Source organism: Mus pahari, chromosome 4, assembly GCF_900095145.1.
Source record: "Mus pahari chromosome 4, PAHARI_EIJ_v1.1, whole genome shotgun sequence".
Classification (NCBI taxonomy): Eukaryota; Metazoa; Chordata; class Mammalia; order Rodentia; family Muridae; genus Mus; species Mus pahari.
Window position 1 is genome coordinate 144,520,181 of NC_034593.1, and position 24,700 is coordinate 144,544,880.

The following is a 24,700-nucleotide window of genomic DNA, read 5'->3' on the forward strand; positions in this document are numbered from 1 at the left end:
CTTGGAGCCGGGGTTTGGGAGGAGGAGGAGATATGGGATGTGGAACAGTCAGAAGTCGGACCAGGATGGGGATGAAGACTGGACTGTAAAAAAAGATTAAAGAATTAAAAAAAAAAAAAGTTTTAAAGAAATTCTCTTTAATACAGGATAGTGCATGTTAGCAGTTTAGCCACTAGAGGGGAGTGTCGTCTCAGATGAACTAAGTCAACTCCAGAGATAGCAAAAGAACCAACAGGAAAACAACCAGGAGAACCTAAAAGTTACTTATTAGCAGGGTGAATAGCTAAAATGTAGGTAACTCTGGCTGGGAAAAAAATGTTTCAACAAGGGAAGGGTTTCTGAAACTTTGTTAATAGCGGACAACAAAGGAGTACACATGGCTCCAGCTGCATAAGTAGCAGAGGATGGTCTTGTCATGCATCAACGGAAGGAGAGGTCCTTGGTCCTATGAAGGCCCCAGTGTAGGGGAATTGAGGGTGGGGAGGTGGGAGTGGGTGGGTGGGTGGAAGAACACCCTCTTAGAAGCATGTGGGGGGAAGGATGTGATAGGGTGTTGGGGGGGAGGGAGGGAAACCGGGAAAGGGGATTACATTTGAAATGTTAATAAAGAAAATATCCGATTAGAGAGAGAGAGAGAGAGAGAGAGAGAGAGAGAGAGAGAGATTAACCATCTTTGCCAATACATGTTCTGATGGTGGACCTTCTCAGTAAGCATTAGGCAGGGGGAAATGACCTAATGAATAGAACGCTAGCCACTCAAAGGAAGACCTGAATTGGGATTCCCAACACCTGAGTAAAGGTAGCCTGGCTGTCACAGTGGAGGACACCCCATGCTGAAATATGAAAGGACTCACACACCCACTCTCTCTCTCTCTCTCTCTCTCTCTCTCTCTCTCTCTCTCTCTCTCACACACACACACACACACACACACACANCACACACACACACACACACACACAAATAGCAGGGTGGAAAATAGAGAGGGGGATGATAATGTAAATAAGTTAGTTATTAATAAATATAAAATTTTTGATCTAACTAAAGTTGGCGTATTTTCTTTGATGTATCAATCCCAAAATACTCTTAAAATTTAAATGTATCATTATGCTGAAATGTCACTCAGTGAAAATGTGAATTTGGTATGTACTTTCACCTGTGTGCTTACTTGGTTTTAGATTTTTAAACTGACATTATCCTAGAAAAATATTTTACCAATATGAGTTTGAAATTAGTCCAAAGTAAAATAAGGAAGGCAATAGTTTCAGGAAGACTTAAAACACAAGTTCATCCCTATTCTTTCCTAGCTGTGTATATCATATATATATATATATATATATATATATATATATATATATATATATACATATATCCTAAATTTTATATATACTCTATAAAGAAATATTATATAAAATAAAAATATATAATGTATATTTATATATATATTAAATAAAACAAATTCAATGACAGTCAGACATGAGAAGAAATTAGTATTGCGATTCACGCAGATACTAACGTGTCAGATTTCACCTTTTCTCCGGTGTCACGTAACCCAAAGGCTTTTGAGCACTTTACAGAGTCCCAGAGCTAGAGAGGCAGACCTAGGGGGCGCGGCGCCAGGTGATCCCAGCCCACACCGCCCTTTGCCTGCCTACTCGCAGCACCGCCCCTCGAGCTCCAAGGCGCGGGAGGAGCCTCGCGCGGCGTCGGGCGGCGCCTGTCCAGTCCCCGCAGCCTAGCGCGGGAGGCGGCGGGCGATGGAGAGCAGAGATCGGGCTCCCGCTGTCCCCCAGCGCGCTCTGCTGCTATCCCGCAGCTGAGCCGAGAGGCTCCGGCCCCGTGCGCCCTACCGTGGCCCCGCCACTATGGCCAGCATGTGGGCGCCGGAGCACTCTGCTGAAGCGCACAGCAACCTGTCAAGTGCTGCCGACGACTGCGGCTCCGTGTCCGTGGCCTTCCCCATCACCATGATGGTCACTGGCTTCGTGGGCAACGCGCTGGCCATGCTGCTTGTGTCCCGCAGCTACCGGCGCCGCGAGAGCAAGCGCAAGAAGTCTTTCCTGCTGTGCATTGGCTGGCTGGCGCTAACCGACTTAGTGGGACAGCTCCTGACCAGCCCGGTGGTCATCCTCGTATACCTGTCACAGCGACGCTGGGAGCAGCTCGACCCATCGGGGCGTCTGTGCACCTTCTTCGGGCTGACCATGACAGTGTTCGGGCTATCCTCGCTCCTTGTGGCCAGCGCCATGGCCGTGGAGCGCGCCCTGGCCATCCGCGCGCCACATTGGTATGCCAGCCACATGAAGACTCGCGCCACGCGCGCGGTACTGCTGGGAGTGTGGCTGTCTGTGCTCGCCTTCGCGCTGCTGCCGGTGCTGGGCGTGGGCCGCTACAGCGTGCAGTGGCCGGGCACGTGGTGCTTCATCAGCACCGGGCCGGCGGGCAACGAGACAGAACCTGCGCGCGAGCCGGGCAGCGTGGCTTTTGCCTCCGCCTTCGCCTGCTTGGGTTTGCTGGCTCTGGTGGTGACCTTTGCCTGCAACCTGGCGACCATCAAAGCCCTGGTGTCCCGCTGTCGGGCCAAAGCCGCCGCCTCGCAGTCCAGCGCCCAGTGGGGCAGAATCACCACAGAGACGGCCATCCAGCTCATGGGGATCATGTGTGTGCTGTCCGTCTGTTGGTCGCCGTTACTGGTAAGTATTTGGTAGAGTGGGGGCGTTTGTAGCGAGCGGTAAATGGAGGGAAACTTATTGGAATTGACTAGCACCCGGAGTTCCTGCCGCTCATGCGGTCCTGGGTTGCAGCCTCCAGTCAAGTGCCTAAGCCGCTTGCAAAATTTACAAGAGCCAGTGAGTCGAGTTGGCCCAGACTTGCCAGGCACTTGTGAATATGCAAACAGCCTAGGCACAGAGGTGGATAGATGCGGCTCAAGCCAGTGCAGACTGTTTGCCCCTTGCATTGTGAGAGGAGATATGATGACAACTCTAGCTCAACCTGCATTTTAGTTTTAATCCCGCTGAGACGGTTGGGTATTTGGGAGCCAGGCAGGTCCTAAGGCTTCAGCGGCACAGCCACCTATCCTCTCTGCTGCTAACCTTCTTGGCAAGCTGACTTTCTGTGCCAGCCAGCGCTAAAGGTTCTCAGGTAGCTACTGTCTGCAGGGAGGGGGGGGGAAGGCACAGGTGCCACAGCCCCTAAGAAGCCGGTAGGTAGTGTATACACTAAAGTGGTGTATACACCCCCCCACACCACACACACACACACACACACTCACACACACGCACACACGCAAACACTCTTGTGTCCTCCCTCTATCCTTATGGCGGAGCGAATCGCAGATCTATGCAATCCCAGAGACAGGAGGGTTTCTCTGGGTTTCTCGGTCCTTGGCTCCCCATCCTATCCATCACAGAACTACTCAGAGGAAGCCATGCTTCCGCATGCTCCCTAATCCCCAACTCTCACATGGTGTTTTTGAGGTTTTTTTCTGTGGCACTTGTAGCTAGAAACTTCTGTGGATACGTGTGGTTTGCTAATTCGAAAAGAATGGATGCTTACTTAGGACTCACACAGCCTGGCTTAATGTGCAGAGTAGCAGCCCCGTGGTGCGGCACAATTATTGACCATTACATAGCATAGGGATTCTCTCCCTACCCCTTCCCCCTCTCCCTCCCTCTCTCCCTCTCTCCCTCTCTCCCTCTCTTCCTCTCTTTCAACTTCTCTCTCTGTCTCTCTCACTCTCTCGCTCTCTCATTTACATATACAGTTCAGTGAGGTCAGCGACATATTGATATGCCACATAAGGTTAAATCTCCCATGAAATGGTTATATGGTTCTTCTCTTTAACCACCCTCCCTGAGTATGACAAGCCTTAGAGATCCCTGTGGTGACTGGTCTGGGGTTGTACAGATAGGACAGTGCTGCTGGGACCTAACTGCTCACACGTGATTGAGTGGTCACTGTTCTCCAGGAGCTGGAGCACAGGATGATGTCATCACCGTGTTCACCAGAACCAGCACCAATTTTAGACATTTACTGCTGTGGTTGAGGAATGGGGTGTAGGTGGCCAAGCAGGGGGAAAAGAAGCTCCCTGAGTAAACACTTCACTGGATCAGCATGGCTTTAGAGGCAGTGTCCCAACATAGCACAACTGTCAGGAGTCCCGCCCTAGGGTCCAGAGCATAGAGAGATGCCCGTAAAACACAGAATGGGGCGACGGTAAGTTTGGATGATCCTAATTTGTTGCATTTTAGCTAACACTTTATACATTAATTTCTCACAAACAATTAAAATGAATTCAACATGAGGTTGTACCAGAGGAGAAATTTCGTTTCAAAATCGGCATTTTTGTTTATTTCTGCATAGTGTGTGTATGTGATGGAGGAAGAGAATACAGACGTGAAGGTGTGCGCATGCGCTGTTGATGACCTTCGCATGTGGGGCCTAGAGGCTGGGGTTAAGTGTCTTCTTTGGTCATGTTTCACCTTATGTATGAGGCAAGTTCTCTCACTGAAGCCCAGAGCTCTCTTACTGTGTTAGTTAAGCTGGCTGGCTTGCTGCAGGGATCTCGTCCGCTTCCCATTTGTTCTGATTACAGGGTTACTGTGGCCACTGCACTTACACAACACTTTATCTAGGCGCAAGTGATCCAAACTCCGGTCCTCATATTGTGACAAGTGCTTTACCAACAGAACCTTCTTCACAGTTCAGGAATAGGCCCATTTAAAAAAAAATAAAAAATGGTTGCAATTTCTTTGGTGTACCATCAAAACACATATCAGCACATTGTCAGAAAGAACCATGGTACAAACTTGACATTTCCATTAGGAGGACATGAGCAGAGCCCTTTGCTTGGTAGATGAAGAGGCTACAGGAGCCTCAGGACCTTTGTTTCCACCTGTCAATGTCAACCTGAGACATTGCCTTTGTACATTTTCTATGAGTAAAAATGTGGCTTTTCTACTGTCTTTGGAGGAGTTAACACAGGATACTGATGCATATTCTGCTTGGCTGTAAATTTATCTTGTTTTGAAGTCTCTCTGATAATAATCGTTACTGCTACAAAAAAAAAAAGTTGTTCTCTTACACCTATAAGAAAAGTATGGGCACCTGTTCCACCTCACAAAATAAAGCACAGCTGCTGCCCCTTCCCACCACACTCCTAGGCAGAGCACCAAGGAGCTTTTCTCTCCTGGAAGCTTTGATGATTACAAGATGTGAAGCTGTCAAGACGATGTAACCTGTAAGAAGGGTCCTGCCGGGTAGCTGAGCATTGTTTAGTCCGCATTAGGTGTCAAATTAACATATTGTTGGCATCTGCCAGATGAGACAGCAACCCACTGACTTATGATTGTTTTTTACCTTTCCTGAGCCGTGCCCAGCAAATAGTCCAGTTACTTGACATAATTGTCAGATTCTGAGACACCAGAGCCCTCAGGATGCTGCTCAGACACAGCCAGGAAGACCTTTTGTGTTTGTGTAGCCTGGTAACCCAAAGAGTGGATGTAATTGACTGCAGCCACTAAGGAACAATAAATTCAAAGCTATCAATACTCTGAAAGGTGGGGTCTGATGAGCAAGCAGTTCATCTTCAGCCTTGGGACTGGACACAGCAACCCTGGAAGTCTGTACTCAATTCCAAGTTAGCCACATCCCTGCTCATTGTCTACACGTCTTCACAAGGGATACTTTGGTGGAGATGTATTTTAGTGGTGTTTGCTTTAATAAGACCCATGGTGTAGATAGGCTTGATAGACAATATGATTATACAACATGTTAAAGAATTGTCCAACCCCTAATTATCTCTGCTGGTAACTCTTGCTATGTTTGTGAAGGTGCTCAAGGGGAAATTACAATTCAAATATACACCTTAGGAAGATTTGGCTATAACTTGTTTTATAAGGTGAGAGTATTCAGAATTCATTATATTTGTAGTTTGTTTCAAAATAATATACTGTTTGGTTCTTGCCTTCCTCCCTCTGTTTTTTTTTCTTTCTTTCATATTCTGAGCACTGGTGATAGAACAGAGGGCCATGTACTATAATTTGAACTCTACATAGACAAAAGCAGTCTAAGACGAGCTGGAGAGTCAGTCGGCTCAGTAGTCAAGAGCACTGGCTGCCCTTGCAGGGGAACCTAGGTTTGGTTTCTAGTACCTACATGACAGCTCTGAACTGTACTCCAGTGCTAAGGGATGCAAACATTCTCTCCTGACATCTATGAGTATCAGGCATGTGCATCCTACCCAGACATACATGCAGGCAAAATGCACATACACATAAGAGAAAAAATTTTTTTTCAGAGCAATAGGACTTCCACACTTATGAGTGGAACAACTGAATAACCATGATACAAGATAGGCCGGCAGCCATGCCTTAAATTCTCAGAGGAAAGCCCCCCTGAAAGAGATTCCATGGCATGGCTAAACCTCGTTGCTGACTTCAGCATATCTAGAATCCCAGCCAGTGAGGACAGTGTACACAGTGAATCAAAGGGATACACATGCTACCACCTCAGGTTCCAACTTTACTAGTTAGTCCCCTAATGACAGAATGATGAACCCCATCTCGAGTGGCAGACAGCAGAACCTTCTATATGAAGATTGAGAAAACAGATTGTTAGCCGGCTCTAGTGTGTGGATGTATACAGGCTGGAAGACGGTGAGGCTGGCTGCCACTTTATTTCTAGGTCAGTTTGTTGTTAGAATAGAGTGAGTGGGAAGACTGGGTAAGAAAGGGAAGAGTCTGATGACTCCATGGTATACTATGTGCCCCTGCTGCCCTCCACCCCCATTTAGCTGAATCCTTTAAAGCTGTCAGCAGCACCCACAACACCAAAATTCAAGCCTGAGCTTGAATCCTATCAGAGCCAGAGTTACGGCCCAGGATCTCTACCTCTGACTTTACTTTCAGTTTTGGTTGCGGTTTGCTTGTTACTTGCATTGCCTGGAAGCAGGGAATTCTACCCTTAACCACAGCCTAGAAAACCATGTGCCCTCTAATGTGCAATGCACAGAGATGGCCGTTTCTGTGGGGATAGTGCCTCGGGTGCTTTCATGTGGGAGCAGCACCATTCAGTGCATCCATGTTTAAAATTTGGACAAGGGAGGCTTGTCTATGCTGTGTACTGACAGGGCTGGCTTCATAAGTAGGAGTGGACACTTTGAATGAAACAGCTGGAGGCCATCATATCCTAAAGATTAATGAGATTAAATCATAACTAAAAGATGTAGACATTTTGGATTTGGGGTTTGTGAGAATTCAAATAATTCACTTCTTGAGCACTTGAGGGGAGTCAGATGGTCTATAGAATAGCAGAATTGTGAGCCACCATCCTTTCTTGTTGAACAGTTGCAAAGGTTAACCACATAGGACAAACACTCAGAAACGTGTATAGCATACATTTATAACAGCTTGTGGCTGCCTCATGGTGCTGCAGGATATTGTAGAACCATCTAGAACTTAGCTTCCCTTGTAGTCCCAACTGCCCTCCAGGACAGAAGGAAGCCATCCATACTCTCAGCAGATGCTGGGTTTTATAACCATGCAGAGTTCCACTTTAGGTCTCCATCCTGATTCAGAGGCCCATTCTGTGTCTCCTCCAACTTCCACAGTTCCTTGTCCCACGTACTTGGAGGTACGTGGGCAGCTTGGATTTTCTTCTCACCAGCCATGACTCTTGAGGGTCTCCAGAAAGGCTCTTAAACTCCCACTTTCTCTCAGAGATTCAGACTTTTATAAATAAAGGTGGGGAGGGGTTTTTCCTGAGTTCTCCTCCTAAGTGTATCACAATAATGTAGGTAAATGCAATCATTCATTCTTTCAAGATGTGGCAGATAGCATACAGCTTCTTCAGTGAGGGACAGCTTGAGAACTGTGACCCAAGAGTGCTGTTGTCTTCACAGAGAACCTGTACTCTGTTTTTCCACTTTGCACTCACCCCACACCCTCAGCACTCCACACCCTTCTTGGGTTGCTAAGCCAGCCTCTGAGAGGCTGCCATTAAAAGAGCCACTCTTCTCTCATTTGGTTTTTTTTTTTTTTTGCTCTGTCCTCAGCCAAGTTCAGGCAAGTGCTTGGCACCTGTGGGTATATATATATATATATATATATATATATATATATGTGTGTGTGTGTGTGTGTGTGTACATACATACACACACACACACACATAACCATGAAATGAAACAGGGATTAAAAATGCCAGCCCATTTCACAGGATTGTAATGCAAAGCAAGATACATGCATGTGGAAAATAACAGGTGTGCAAGGCTTGAAGCTTTTCTTCTGAGCCTGGCAAACTGGTAGCGTTCCTTCATAAAGGAACATTGCCACAATGCCTCACCTTATCTCCCGACTTATAGGTCATTGTTTTTTTGTTTTGTTTTGTTTTGATTTGTTTTTTTACAAAACTGAAAAGAGGCAAGTCATGTTTGAAGGCTTCACTGGCAACACAAGCCAGAAAATGTGGCGAAGAGTCTAATATTTCCAATCCTTATCCTTTCTGTTAAGCTTGCTGGGTTTCACTTCTACCTCTTGCAGGGCAGGGGCAGCCGGGACCCTGTTCTCTGGACCCTGGCCCTCACTTGTGAGAGCTGCAACCAGCATTCCACACTTCAGCAGTCCTTCTCTGAATGGGAAGTGAGCTTGGGCCTCCACAGCTCCCGCATCTTCTTATTGTCAAGACTTCTTTCCACACACAGAGCTGACTTCACTGAGAAGTGTGTGCTGTCCTTGTGTACCTGGATGCTGCTGTAGGCCAGGTTCTTCTGCAGATTCCATATAGATGGAGCCTGTAGAGTTAGCTGTAGTCACAGACAGCAGGGCCAAACTGAGTCTCTACCACTGACTCAAATCCTAGAACTGAATTTGTATAAGTCTTAAATCAAACCACGTGTGGGGAGCTTGAGTTTTACTGTTTCTTGTGCTGACCAGGCACTTACAGCACTTGGAGTGAAGATAATACATTCTGTGGTGTGCCCAGATAGTCCCCGGATGACAGTCAGGATTCTCAAGGATGAGTTTCAGCACTTATTCAAAGTCCACGCACTGCTTCAGCAATGCACACTTTGGCAGTTATCTGAATGACTAAAAATCTAAGAATTAGGGCTGGTGAGATGGCTCAGCAGTTAAGAGCACTGACTGCTCTTCCGGAGGTCCTGAGTTCAAATCCCAGCAACCACATGGTGCCTCACAACCATCTGTAATCAGCTACAGTGTAGTTACATATAATAAATAAGTAAAATCTTTTTTAAAAAAAATCTAAGAATTAAAGATGGGGGCAGATGGAAACGACCATTCACCACCCAATTCTGCAAGAAGAAAGAAAAGTGGTTATTTATTTAGGTAAAAGCCATGTCAGAGTTGGAAACCCATTATATTTGGCAGTTATTGATTGGGGAAAAGTACAGTTTTAAAACTATAACCTCTCATGTAGTATAATGGTGGTGCATGCATATAATTCCAGCACTTGGGAGGCAGAGACAGGCAGGTCTCTGAGTTTGAGGCCAGTCTGGTCTACAGATCAAGTTCTATGACAGCCAGGGCTACATAGAAAAACCTTGTCTTGAAAACAACAAAAACAAATAAATAAGTAAATAAATAAATAAGTAGATAATCACCCTCTGTTGTTTCTGTAATATTCCTTAAATGTAATTTCATGTGATTGTCATCTTTCATGTGCCTTTCTAAACACTGAATAAATTTCACAGTTAAGGATATATTGTTGTCACTGGGTGAGTCATGAAAACCTGAAGCAGCTATCTTGGCTCACACCTGAGATCCAAGCACTTGGGAGCAAGCAAGGGGGTTACTCTGAGTTCCAAACCAGCCTGAGCTAAGGGAGAAAAAAATTTAGGCTTTGTCAAAAAATGATAACAAAATCTCCATCAAAAGAAAATAAATATAAGAGAAAAGAGAGAAAAGGAAAGAAATAGAAAGGTTTTGTTTTTTTTTTTTTGCGGGGGGGGGGAAGAGATACCTTTTTCAAGTTGAGAATGAAATATTTATAAGGTAAAACGATGCCTTCATGAGAATTCTCAAAATATCGACTGTCTTAGTGTATGAAATTCCCTGGTAGCTCTTGTTGCCTGCTGCTTTACCTGGGCCAGCCTCCTGAAAGACCAAGGAGATTTCACCCCCACCCACCCGGGCCCCACTGCACCCCCTAGGCCAGGGTGCAATAAAAGGGGTTCACAAAAGCATCATCTGTTTCCTTTGTCACTTCTGGGAAGTCTGCGCCGCTCCTTCCTCATCACATCAGGAAGACTTGTTGGTTCTGACTTCCTGTGGCACTGAACAGATAAGTGTGTTCCTGCTGCGGATCAGTGTGGGTTCCATGGTGAGGGCATCTGGCACATGTCTGAGGGAGAAGTGTCGAAGTCCACATGTAACAGATACAACTGCATGTTCTCTTACCCAGTTGTTCTCTAGGTATTTACTAAGCACTTAACTACCATCTTCCCTCACTGATGGTTCTGGTGACGCCCAGCCATAAGGCTGGTTCATGCTTGTAAGGGTTAGGCAGCTGCACAGCTGGGGAGCATTATCATGTTGTATTGGTTGTGAAGACATCATGGTGTTTGAATGTGAATCCTGCCCAGCCTGTTCACAGCCATGGTGGTAATGGGTAGGAGCGGAGCAACGTTTTTCCTTCACGGAGCTCTTGGCAGGCAGCCACACCGGTTCCAGTCACCCAGCATAACCAGACTTGCAGAGCTCTGAGTTATGTGATCTGAGGACTGACAGGGACCTCGCTCGGGTCCAATGATAAAGAAGACGCACCAGTTAGAGGAACCTCTTTCCCCTCAAGGACTGCTGAAAAAATACGAGAAAAAAATTGCTCGACACAGCATTGGTGACAGGGAGGGTGGCAGCAGGAAACCAAGTGACAGAATGTCAAGGCCTGCAGCAGTCAAGTTGGACGGAAGTGGGAGGAGCCTTGGCAAGTGGCTGTGAAGTCAAGGAATAAGAATTTCCATGGCTTTCTGGGTAAGTTGTGTTGCCTCCTTGTAAACCAAGGGGTTCACATAAAATTCCAAAAGCACAGGAAGACCATGTAGTAAAGAAAAACAGCTCTTTGTTCTCTCTCTGGAATATTCTTGATGAAAACCAAGCTTTGTCTGGAGACCTTTCCATAGAGAGTGTTTGCTACTTTTCAAGAATAAAACGAAAGTTCTCAGAACTGAGCATTGTGCAAGGTGGTTTGCACGCGTCTTATGACCTTCCCAAGTGGTGGGCATCAATAGTTGTAGATCACAGATAAAAAATAAATGAAGCTGAGAGAGACAAAGGGGTGGGGCTAGAGTCAAGCTGGAAGGCCAAGGACAGGCTTGGGTTGTTCTTCCTCCCAGGAAAAAAAAAAAAATCTCCTTTGCCCTAAACCAGTTGAATCAGAATCTGCCTCTGCCTTTAGATTTGAATACTATTCCTTGGTTTTATAGAACAAACCTAACTTTTTCTTTTTATATTGTTAAGAGATCTCACTTTAAAAACTGACAGTTTGATCTCTGCAGCATTTAGACAAATGGTCAGCCAATCAACCTGTGTCCTAGCACTTGACTGTGGATATGAAATTGCTACTGCAATGTTAGTGGGTCCCTACCAGGCATTCCAACACACGGGACAGACATAGAGGAATTTGGATACTTTAGTTCAGACAAAGGGGAGGACAAGGAAGAAGAGGAAGAGGTAGAGGGGGAGGGGGAGGAAGAAGAAAGAAGAGGAGGAAGAGAAGGAGGAGGGGGAAGGAGAAGTCTTAAAATTCTCAATGTGCCAAGCCCAGGAAAACCAACTGATAATAAAAAATGAACAAGCTGACGATAAAAAAAAAAAAAAGACAGCTCAAAAATATTAAGTTTAAGATTTTGTAGTAATTGTATCTAAGAACTAGGAAGTGCACACATTCTGAGAATTTTTAGAAAGCATCTCAAGTGTACTTCTCAATGACCACCAAAGGCCAAAAATAACTCTGGTTTGCCATGACTCTTTTCTGTTAGGGTAAACCAATATTTCCCAGTCTCAAAGAAAGAAGAGGATGATGTGCATAGTTACAGTTTAAAGTAAGATTCTTCACACTTGGCTCAAATAAGTTAAAGACAGTTTGGCTGCCATTGCATCACAAGTGTTGGCCAGACAAAGAAAGCAGAGCATCACAGGTCTCATTGGTGGCAGGGGTGAGAGGGGGTGGGGTGGGGTGGGGTGGGGTAAAACACTCACACCACTTTCTAGGAAGTGGAGTGTGGAAGAGTCCACCTTGCCCCCATTGTGCTATGACCCTAGACCATGATCCTCAGGCCTCTCCTGGGGTATAGAGATGGAAGGGGTGGGTTATGTGGAGCTAGGAGATATTTCCACAGAAAGAATCCGAGTCAGCTCCATCCCACATTGAAGAAGACACTGAAAGTGGTTCAAGAAGCCCACTTCAAAACAGCTGGGTAAAGGGGATCTGGGCCTGACTTCATGTAAAGACTTTACTGTTTACTGTATGTTAAGTAAATGGAGCATTTGACAGTAAGGTAGAAAGACCTGACAATGTGGGGTAGAAACACCAGCAGTTCCAGCAGCTGGGTCCTTCTGCTACTAGACTTGAAGAACTGTCCATTTGAGAAATATCCAAGGGAATGCACATTCCAGCCACCTTTAATAGACACCTCTTGGTCAGTCTCCCACACTGCTGCCAGGAAGACAACTGTTTCTGGTTGTAACAGGAAAAAAAAAATGCAAGAGTGCTTCAGAGTGGAGTTTCCCTCTGAGATAGAGAGGTGACCCAGACAGAGCCACGGCTTCTCATTTTCTGTCCCTGCAGATGTGACTTTGGGAGAGTACACTATCTCCATTTTCAAAGTACACGGCTTTATTTTGCTCTCAAGGTTGGCACACACAAAGCTCCAGCACCGGACAGTCACATGACTCTTAGGGAGCCCCTCCCCCACCCTGCTTCTGAGGGCTTTCCCCTGCTCGTGGCTAGAGGTGTGCTGAGGTTTCCAGTTTACAGACATTCACATGGCTTACATGTGAGTTACTGTGCCACAGCCTGGTAGACCAATCCCATGGACCTTCTGTTTGTAGACTTGAAGCCTGCACAGTGCATCGCTAGAGGAATTTGAGGTTGTGACAAATCTGATATTATTTTCCACAGTCGCTTTTCATAAAACGAAGCTGAGAAGTGTTAAGAACGTATCTACCACGATACTGTGACTACAGCCTAGCAACGTGGAGTGGAGGGGTTGAGGCTTCTTGGATTGAGCTCTCGGGAACAATGCCTCTGAAAGTCCTATCTCAGCTGGGACCAGGAAGGCCAGAAAGACCAAAGTGTGGTGATTCACCTTCATGGTCAACTTGACTGGATTTAGACTCATGTACAAGACTATATGCCTAGAGGCTTTATCTCAGGTTGGTGGCTCTATCCGGTAGCCTGGAATCCTGAACTGAATGCAAAGGGGAAAATGAGGAAGTGACTCGGTCTGGAGTGCTCGGTTCCTGATGCTATGTATGCTCCTATCATGATGAACATGTCCTCAAACCCTGAGTCAAACTGAAGCTGTCCTGTCTTCAATTGCTTTTGTTGGGTGTAGTTTGTTACAGCAGCAAGAGCAGCTAATACACAGGTGTTATCCCTCCACAGGGTTAGAGCTCTGGGCTGAGGGAATACACTCTTTCTTCCTATATTCAAGAGGTAGAAAGAACTAGCATGGCTGGAGTTCTCCCCCCTCCCCCCAAAAAAGGCATAGGATAGGTGGAGGATACGCACAAGTGCTTGTGAGCAGTTAGTTATCACACACACTGTCCCAGAAAGCTGACTCTGACCAGACCTATCCACAAATGGCTTTCCCAACTCCCTGAGAGGGAGGTGGCTGCTCTAGTTCTAGCTCTTGGGTGCTAAGTCTATGGGTTTTATTTTGTTTTGTTTTGTTTTTTTTGGGGGGGGGTAGGGGAGGTGTTCCTCTTCTGGGACCTGACTCAGAACAGTCCCTCAGAGACACACAAAGAGGCTAGCAAAGTTTACTTACAAAGCACCACTCTGTCCTGAGATACTTGTTCCTCCATGTAAGATCCAAACTGAGTGCATCTGTAATTGAGGCCTCCGCAGAGGCTCCTCATTGCATCTGTGGTTAAACTAGCTCTCAGGGTCATCCACTTACTTCCAAATGGGGAGTGACCCACAAGTTCATATTCCATATAGCTCAAGTAGCGATTGTCTGATTGCAAACAACAGAAGCTTATTGAAAACCACCTTAAGTAAAGATGACAAATGAGGGGCCAGGGCAAATGCCTGGCTCCAGTAAGAGCAGGGCTGTCAGTTGCTAAAGTGGCTGGAGACAGCTTTCTTCGTATATCTCTGACTCTGGTAACCTGCCAAGTGTCCAAATCCCTAGTTCAGGCTCCGCTGGGAAGGAGCCGACCTCAGACATCATTGCTCAGCTTTGCTTACAGATCCAAGTTGCTAAGGTTATATTCACAGTCTGAAACTGGGCCTTTTTTTTCTTATTTTTTTCACAACACAATATTTCAGTGGCTACATCATCTTGAAGCACCATTTAATCTCTCTCTCTCTCTCTCTCTCTCTCTCTTCTTTCTCTTCTGTTTTGCTCTTTCAGAAGGAATGACTAGAGATGACACACACACACACAAGTCTCACTTGGGAATCATCCGGAAGTGAGTGGAGAGTCTATTCAGGCTGCAGGGAGACTCTAAATGCTCAAAGCTGATCCTTCAGTGCCTACCATAGGGAGGACATCACTAAAGAAAAGACATTCTTGATTTTCCCACAAAGGGAAACTTGTAGTTTGTGTCACCGTGATAAGTTGGTGGCTGTGCTAAGGCCAATGTTATGGGTGACAGATTTTTTTTTTTTAAATTACTTAGAAATAGTTGCCTCCTCCAAGATTAACCTGGATCTTAACATTAGCTTTTGTTCTACAAAAGACATGAGGAAAATTCTGAAGCCCTTTCCTCTGGCATGCACTTCTAATTAAATTATGCTATTGGTCAATGTCAGGAAACAGGAACATCTTCTGACTTCAGAGCCTAGTCGCCTCCTTAGACTTGGCTCCAGCAAGGGACTGGCAGAATCTTGGGGCAATGTGAGGTCAGGAGTCAGAGAGAAGCTGGAGGTGTGTCTGCTGTTAGCCATGTAGGCTCCCTCATCAGAAAATGTTTTCTGCATACTGCTGATGAACATGCATGCCTGAAGATTTGGGGCAGATTGAGTCAAGGAATCAGCAGAAGCACCAGGCACCCTGCCTCTGTTTTTGGAATGGGGAGAAAGGAAATCTCCTAAAGGCTATTTATGAAAATAACAGTTATTTTCTATCACTGAATCCATGCTCAGAAACATTAGCATGTAGTGTGGCTGTCTGAGCTGTGTGTTGGCTGGGGAAATGAACTAGCAGAGTACAGTGAAGAAAGAGAGGGAAGCAGGTAAAAAGGACTCCTTCACGCTGAGTACCTACCTCCCTGTCAGCCCTGTTCGGCTTGAGAGAATTGCCCTTCGTGGTATCTGGTTTAACCTTCACAAAGACAAGTCCAGAGTTTCCATTCCCATGGTTTTCAGCCGCATTCATGAAGTTTCAGATTACAGACCTTTCTGAAACAAATTCCAAGTAAACAGAGGTTTTTATACACACTGTCCCGTCTGGCTTTTTTTTTTTTTTTTTTTTTTTTTTTTTTTAGCTTGCTTAACACTTTCAAATTATCTAGTCAAAAATAATAATGTGAAATAAAAATCACAAAATCTGTGCAGGCCAGCAAACCACCATGTTTGCAGACTTCTGGAATATTGAACACTTTGTTCATTGATTGGTATTTTTTTGTTTTTGTTTTTGTTTTTGTTTTTTCGAGACAGGGGGGTCTCTCTGTGTAGTCCTGACTGTTCTGGAACTCACTCTGTAGACCAGGCTGGCTTCGAACCCAGAAATCCGCCTGCCTCTGCCTCCCAAGGGCTGGGATTAAAGGCGTGTGCCACCACGCCCGGCTCATTGATTGGTATTCTTAGGCATACAGGATTCTCAGGAACATATTTTGAAGATCCCTATAGAGAACAGTGAAAGTTTTATCTAACAGTGGTCTGTTAAAAGGTTCCATTTCCCCATGATACCTTGCAATATAGAGAGACTTCACTGTATGGGTGTGATATGAGCTTCATCCAGTCTCCATGTGCTTTAGGCTTGGTACAGGCACACAGTGACAAAGTCTTACTAGGCCAGAGTGTTTCAGCTGGTAGTCTCAAATATTCTTCTCACTAAAATATTGATAAAGCTGGTTACTGGGCCCCTTTGGTTGGTGGGAAGGTGTCTGGCTGTGGTCAGAATTAGAAAGGGTGATTGACTCTTGCCATCTTCCAGCATGGTACAGCAGTTAGCATTTCATCACTTTCTTCTCTTGTGGAGAAGAGAAACCGCCTCAGAAGAGCCCAGTGTGATCTCGGGGGCTGCAGCTTGGGATCTGTGCATGGTCTTTCCCCAACCTCTAAACCACAGTAAGAAGCTTTTGGTTTCTTTAATCGCTGAGCCTTGGCTTTGGCCATGCTCATAGCCTACCTCCTTGTCCCACTCACTGCATTCAAGAAAAACTTGGAGGTCCAAGAATAACTCACACAACTTCACACAGAAACAAGTCCTCTTCCTCTTTCAAAATTCTCCAAACTATCAGTTCGTGTTTTTAGTTTTGTTTTTTTGTTTGTTTGTTTTTTCCTGTGGGCGTGGCACTTTTCTAAACCAGAGAATGATTGACATGCCCTTTCCCTCACTCCTTAGATGCAGGTGTATTTACTTTGACAGCGAAGAGAGCACCCTCCACTGGCCAGTACTTGCTTTAGAGAACCCGAGCTATGCATGCTGTACACAGTCTCACTTTGTCTGCCAACTATACCATGTACAGATGAAGAAACAGTTTCTGATATATTAAGGCACTTTTCTAGGTCACAGAGATAAGGAGAGGGAACCACTAGCCTTCAGATCAAATTTGTCTGGCTTTATTGCCTCTGCAATTAACAGACAAGCTACATGGTGTCCCTCTGGTCAATATCCCTGTGTTTGTTTGACTCGCTGTAAAGTATAAATTGCTTAAGAGTGGAGATCATGCATAATTGATGGTGTATCTGTGTCACCACAACAGACCCTGCATAAATGATCGTTGAATAAATGAAAAGGGGGATTGTAATGTACTGATAGGAGACAAGTTTTGGAATCTAAGATTATCCACAAATCCCCATTCAAAGTTTTATATGTACTAGTTGGTTTTTAATATTGGTATCAATCCTGAAACATGGTTGGTAGTAATGTCTTTGTCTTTGTTTTCTTAACTAAACAACATGCCTTAAGGCCTACATCCTGTAAATGGTATTTAGTGAGTCAAACTACAACTTGTATTCCAGAGCAGTAACTCCATTTGTTGGTAATGAATGACTGTCCAGATGCCACAACAAGATTCATGGACATTTTAACAACAATGTTATACCTTCTTTTCTGCAGGTTAATATTGTTTCAATTTTGTTACATGTAATAAAAACCCTTAGGAAGACAAAAATACCTTTAGGATAGATAAGAGAGGGAGAAACAATGTTGCTTTTGTAATAGGACTTAATTAGAAGCAGCGGTGAACAATAGAAAACAGCTGTTACACTCCTGGAATCCACAGAATGAACAATGAAAAGGGGGGTCTGGAAAGATGCTCTGGGGATTCAGTAACAACAACGGAGAAACAGTGAAAAGGTCCTACTGAGCATGGTGCTGGGAAGACACTGAGGAGATTCACAGACTATTGCTCTCAGCATCCGTGCTGGTTTAACACAATAAAGCACAACTCCAAGTCCAGGTTCAGGGCGTCTCCTGAGCTGGTGAACCCAAGGGCTTATCCTGGACATTAGGAACTAAGGCTTGCCTGTCTGTTTGAAGTTCAGTATCTGATTAATCCATGGCCTTCTTGTGGGCAGATGGGAGCTAGCATAGGCTTCTCAGTTACCCTCCCCAACCTGAGGAATCTGCGCTGGAGCAATGCCTCATGGTACAAGAGCATTGCTGCGCAAGCTTGGGGATCTGAAGTCAGCTCCTCAGAACCCTGTAAAAGGCTGGGTGTAACTGTGTGCATGTGACCCCAGTGCTAGGGGTGGGGTTGAAAACATAAAGATGGCTGGGGCTTGCTGGACAGCAGCCAGGCTGAAATCTACAAGCTTCAGGATCAGTGAAGAACATTGTCTTGATGTAAGAAGCACAGACCCTCGCACATTCAAGCAATCCTAATTAAACTCTGTGGGTCATTAAAAATCTGATGTGAAATTAGGATCTAGACTTGTTGGTAAGAAGAAGGGCTCAGAGTAGGGGGGGAGGCGTTCCGGAGAGCAATGGGGATGAAGGCAATAAATTGCCTGGTGTGCATACATGAACTGTCAAAGAGTGAATTAAATTATTCTTTAAAGTTTCTAAATGATGATGGGTTCTTTCTTGTTTTCTTTTCCTCTTCTTTTTTTTTTTTTAAGAATTTATTTATTTCATTTATGTGAGTACACTGTAGCTGTCTTCAGACATACCAGAAGAAGTAATCGGATCCCATTACAGATGGTTGTGAGCCACCATGTGGTTGCTGGGAATTGAACTCAGGACCTCTGGAAGAGCAAGCATTCAGTGCTCTTAACCTCTGAGCCATCTCTCCAGCCCCTCCTCTTCTTTTTTTAAGACAGGGTCTCATTATGTATTCCTGACTATCCTGAAACTTGTTACATAGATTGACCAGACTGGCTTCTAACTCACAGAGACCTATCTGCCTTTACCTCTTGTGAGCTAGAATTCAAGGCATGAACTACCACAGCCAACCACTTAGAGGATTTTGTTGTTTTTTATTAGTGTGTCATTCCTGATCTAAACATATTTTCATGGCCAGGATTCCAAAAAGCAGAATGTAAAACATTTCAATACATTTTAAAATCAATTACATGCTGAAATTAGCATTCAGGTACATTGAATAAAATGAAATAAAATTAAGTATTTTTAGATCAAACCTGAGTTTATTTTTTATTATTTGTAAATGAGTCTAATGGAAAACTGAAATGTGTAATACAGCTCACATTTGCTGCTTGAATTATATTTCAACCCTGTAGTACTGCATTAGGCTGGTGTTTTTGTACTTCCGTTATTTTAACCAAGAAACTCCTTCAATATGTCTCTTTAGACAAGCATAAAATTCTGCTTGAATGAGCCAAGATATGTCCTTTTTCCCTGGTCCTGCAAAACCACTCTTGAAACTATCAACATTAAAACTTATAGTGAATTCACCAAAAGCATTTTCCTTGAGATAATATTGTGGATGGTTTTGTAATTGTCTGCTTAATCTCTGCCTTGGGAAGATAAGTACTGCTGTGAGAATGGATTTCAGAGTTCATACTTTGTGTGTGTGTGTGTGTGTGTGTGTGTGTGTGAGAGAGAGAGAGAGAGAGAGAGAGAGAGAGAGAGAGAGAGAAAGAAAGAATAAAATGAGAATGGGCTATGGAGTCAGATGATGGAATATCTTTGCTTTCCTAAGAGCCTAAGATTCTTAGGCAGTCAGAATTTGGGAGAATAAGTTTCTTCCTCATGTGCCTCCTTCTGTGACTATGCTGTTGCTGCACAAAATGACTTTAATTCCAGTGAACCAATGGACACAGAGAGACTCACCAGGACAGCAAACATAGATGAAGAATCATAGAGCATGTTCATCTTCTATAAAATATAGCAAGTTTAAGTCTTTCTCAAGTTCCTCAAACCTGGTATCCAGTTATTAAGTACTGACCATAATTTAGTGTCAGATTTCCTGAAAAACAATCAAGATTTTCCATGAGTACCTGAAGTTTACTATTCATTATGGAAATACCAAATGTCAGTTGGCTTCCACCTGCCACTCATGTAGTGACCAGAAGGAAGTCGTGGCAGTAGGAACGTGGCAGCGTAGAGGATGGTGGCTACAACAGGACCCTCGAGGGCTCATCATCCATTGTATGTCATAGCTTCTTTCCTCCTCACTGCAGTTCATAAACTGATGACAATGAAGACATGTTTGTGCATACAAATAACTAGCATAACAAAACAACAACCAGCACGTGAGACGTACCCAAAGTCCATGGCTGAGACTCAGTTTACCAAATGCTTTACCTGTGAGTGAAGTAGGTTATAGATTAGGCATCTTTGAGGCTGGTATCCCTAAAGGACTGTCTTAATTCCTAATGTCACCAAAAGGATAGGGCACTAAAAAACGCTTGTCAGCAGCTGTGATGTGGGTGAGAGGTCAATCGAATTCACAGAGCGAGAGAAACACTAGAAACTGAATTCCCTTTTAGCATCCAGGGAAACCTCAGCCACTAAGACTTCCCACCCCTTAAGATGTGGGTCTAACCTTGAAGGATAACTCAATCCCTGCTTACTGTCAACAGGGCTGGAGTTAATATGACCAAAGCTGGTAAATTCCTAACATGGTGTTTGGAAGTTCTGATGTCCTTGATGACTGTAAACAGGGATTGGCAGGAAGATTTGCAAGCCAGTTGGATTGTGAGGGTAGATACTGTGGTGTGAACACCCCTCTAAACTCCATGTTGCTATTGTTCACAGCATTCGGGTGGGATTAGAGGGGATGAGGTCTGAGGGGACCATCCTCCTGATGGATTAAAGCTGTATCATCGTGTCATTTAGCAAGTTCCTGATGAGAAAGACCAGGGCAACTGGTTTCTCTCTGACTGGAATGGCTTTGTTTGCCTTTCCACCATCTTCCCTAGATTTTTGTGCAATGCTCTTGAACATCCTAGGCCAAGCCACAGGCCAGTAGCTAGTGTTTACAAGTGGCTGTCTCAGTTACTCTTCTATTGCTGTGGTGAAACAACATGACCAAGGCAGGTTATAAAAGGAAACTTGGGGACTTGCTTACAGTTTCAGAATGTTAGCCCATGGTCACCATTGGTAGGGAGCATGGCAGCAAGCAAGTAGACATGGTGCTGGAGCAGTAGCTGAGAGCTCACAGCTGATCTACAAACAGAAGGCAGAGGGAGACTCGACCTTCTGAGGTGGGGTTTTGAAACTTCAGAGTTCGCCCCCAGTGGCATACATCCTCCAACAAGGCCACAGCTCCTAGACCTCCCTGAACAGTTCCACAAATGAGGAACCACACACTCAAACCTATGAGCCTATGGGGTCCATTTGTATTCAAGTCACCACAATGACCCAAGCTGTGTTATCCTATTATAAAAACAGAAAACAGATAGAAGTGGTGTGTTACTTCTCAGACTCTGTTGGGTGCATACTGATGTATGTGCATACATGTGCATACATATATGCTGTGATATATGGGCTTGTTTGTGAGTACTGTGTGCTGTACTTCTGCACAGCTCTCTTATGGTAGTGGAATGATGCTGACATGAAGTACTAGGATTTGACAGCGAGTATCCAGGATGGTGTCATCCACAACTTGTCTTCAGCTTATTATTGGGGCATATTTTTGAGGGAAATGCTAATAAATAAGTAGAAGATAGAAGTTCTCCTAATGACTCAAGATGTTTTATTTTAGGCATATGCTTTTTTTTTTCTTGTTCTCCAGCCCTAGATTACCAGCTTCAAGTCACTAATGTGAAATGCTGTGATTGAAATACTAGAAATTTCTACTTAAAATTATGAGTGATAAGAAGAGGTGCTATGGCCCATCTGAACCCTGATGGAATGACACTCAGGAAGGAGGGAAGGAGGGAGGATGAAAGGAAAGATTGGTTCTTAGATGAAAACTCGAGGCTCTTTACCACAAAATGAAGAACATACACTGTGCCCATCCTTGGCTATCATTCATTTAAAAAATATAAAGATTTTTTTTTATCCTCAGAGTATTATGCTGTTGTGTGGGTCCTTGCTATGGTACCTGAAAAGGCTTCCTAACAGGTGTATTTTATTCTTTTTTTTTTTTTTTTTTTTTTTTTTTTTTTTTTTTTTTGGCAAGGGTGCCAATGGATAACTCAAATAAAAAAATCTAGCATTTTTATTTATTTAAATGAACATTTAGTCATTGACCACAATGATCCAATTTTTTCATGTATTTATTCACTTTACCTGGATAGCAGCACCCCACCCCCACCCCTCGGACCCTGATCATACAGTCCTTCCCCCTTCCTTTTCCTCTAAGAAGGAGGAGCCCTGCCCCCCCACCCCCACAATCACCCACCCTGCACCTCAAGTCACTGCAGGCCTAGGCACATCCTCTCCCACTGAGGCCAGTCAAGGAGGCTCAGAGGAATGGAATCCACAGGTAGGCAATAGATTCAGGGACAGGCCCAACTCCAGTTGGTGGACCTCCATGAAGACCAAGCTGTACATCTACTACATATGTGGAGTGGGTCTATATCCAGCCCATGCTTACTCTTTTGTTGGTGGTTCAGTCTCTGGGAGCCCCGAAGCATCCACCTGAGTTGACTCTGTTGGTTTTCCTGTGAAGTCCCTATCCCCTCCATGTTCACATATCCTTTCCCCAGCTCTTCCACAAGAGCACCTGAGCTCTGTCTAATGTTTGGCTGTGGGTCTCTGCGTCTGTTTCCACTGGCTGCTTGGTGGAGCTCTCAGAGGAGAGTTATGCCAGGCTCCTGTCTGCAAGCATAACAGAGTATCATTAATAGTGTCAGGGATTGGTTCTTGCCTATGGGATGGGGCTCAAGTTGGGCCAGGCATTAGTTGGGCATTCCCTCCATCTCTGCTCCATCTTTGTCCCTTCATGTCTTGTAGGCAAGGCACATTTTGGGTTGAAGGTTTTGTGGGTGAGTCGGTGTTTTTATCCCTCCACTGGGAATCCTGCCTGGCTTCAGGAGGTGGCTATTTCAAGCTTCATATCCCCAACTGCTAAGAGTATTAGCTAGAGTCATTACCACAGACTCCCTGGAACCTCCCCCTGTCCCAGATCTGTGGCATATCCTAGAGATGCCCCTCCCCAAAAATGATTTCCATTCTCTCTTCCCTGTTCTCCCTATACCCGATTCCCTCATTCCATTCCCCTCTCCATCCTCTCTCTCACCCAGTTCTCTTCCTCCACTCACCTTCAATGACTATTTTATTTCCCCTACTGAGTAAGAGGGGAAATAAAAGCATCTTTCCTTGGGCCATCCTTGTTGTTTGGCTCCTTTGGGTTTGTGGATTATAGTATGATTATGCTGTACGTTATGGTTCATATCCACTTATAAGTAAGTACATACATAAGTAAGTCCCTTTGGGTCTGGGTTACCTCACTCAGGATGATATTTTCTAGTTCCATCCATTTGTCTTCAAAGATAATGCTGTCCTTGTTATTAATAGCTGAGTACTATTCCATCATGTAGATTTTCTTTATCCATTCTTCAGTTGAGGAACATCTAGGTTGCTTCCAGTTTCTGGCTATTATGAATAGAGTTGCTATGAACATAGGTGAGCAGATGGCCATGTGGGATGGTAGAGAATTTTTTGGGTGTATGCCCAGGAGTGGTTTGGCTGGATATTGAAGGAGAACTATTTCCAATTTTCTGAGAAACTACCAAATTCATTTACAAAGTGGTTGTACAATTTTCACTCCCACCAGCAATGGAGCCATGTTCCCCTTGCTCCATATCCTAGCCAGCATGTACTATCCCTTGAATTTTTTTTTATCTTAGCTATTCTGATGGATATAAGGTGGAATCTCAGGGTTGTTTTGATTTCCATTTCATTTCCCTAGTGACTAAGGACATTGAACATTTCTCTAAGTGTTTCTTAGAGAGTCCTCTGTTGAGAATTCCCTGTTTAGCCTTGTACCCCATTTTTTAATTGGTTTGTTTGGGTTGTTGGTGTCTAACTTCTGAAGTTCTTTATATATTTTGGATATTAGCCTTCTGTCAGATATAGAGTTACTGAAGACATTTTCCCAATCTGTAAGCTCCTGTTTTGTCCTATTGACAGTGCTCTTTGCCTTACAGAAGCTTTTCAGTTTCATGAGGTCCCATTTATTAGTTGCTTATCTTATGGCCTGAGCTATGGGTGTTCTTTTCAGAAAGTTCAAGTCTATTCTATACCAATGCGTTCAAGTCTATTCCCCACTTTCCCTTTTATTAGATTGAGTATATCTGGTTTTAGGTTGAGGTCTTTGATCCATTCAGACTTGAGTTTTGTACAGGTGGTAGATATGGATTTATTTGCATTCTTCTACATGCAGACTGCCACCTAAACCAGCACCATTTGTTGAAAGTACTTTCTTTTTTTCCATTGTATGGTTTTGGCTTCTTTGTCAAAAATTGAGTGTCCATAGGTGTGCTGGTTTATTCCTGGGACGTTGATTTGATTCCATTGATCGACCTGTCTTTTCCTATACCAATACCATGCAGTTTTCATTACTATTGCTCTCAAGTACAGTTTGAAGTCAGGAATGGAACCACCAGAAATACTTTTATTGTACAGGATTGTTTTAGTTTTCCTGTTTTTTTTTCTTTTTTTCATATGAGGATGAGAATTGTTCTTTCAAGGTTTGTAAAAAATTGTGTTGTAATTTTGATGGGAATTGTATTGAATCTATAAATTGCTTTTGATAAGATGACCATTTTTGTTATGGTAATCCTACAGATCCATGAGCATGGGAGATCTTTTCATCTTCTGATATCTTCTTCAATTTCTTTCTTCAGAGACATGAAGTTTTTGTCATATAGTTTCTTGTTTAGTCAGAGTTACACCAAGATATTTTATATTATTTGTAGCTATTTGTGAAGGGTATT

The 24,700-nt window shown here is 44.2% G+C and overlaps 1 protein-coding gene across 2 annotated transcripts in view; it reads left to right on the top strand.

Moving 5' to 3' along the window:
• The first annotated feature begins 1,664 nt into the window (after positions 1-1,664).
• The window catches only part of Ptger3 (prostaglandin E receptor 3), an 80,979-nt gene continuing 57,943 nt past the window's right edge, over positions 1,665-24,700 (top strand). Inside the window, exon 1 of one of the 2 annotated variants that reach the window (XM_021196734.2) lies at positions 1,665-2,691. In XM_021196734.2, coding sequence (XP_021052393.1) covers positions 1,864-2,691 — 828 coding nt within the window. In that variant the 5' untranslated portion in view covers positions 1,665-1,863. The remainder of the gene's footprint in view (positions 2,692-24,700) is intronic. The other variant, XM_021196736.2, reaches the window with a different exon arrangement.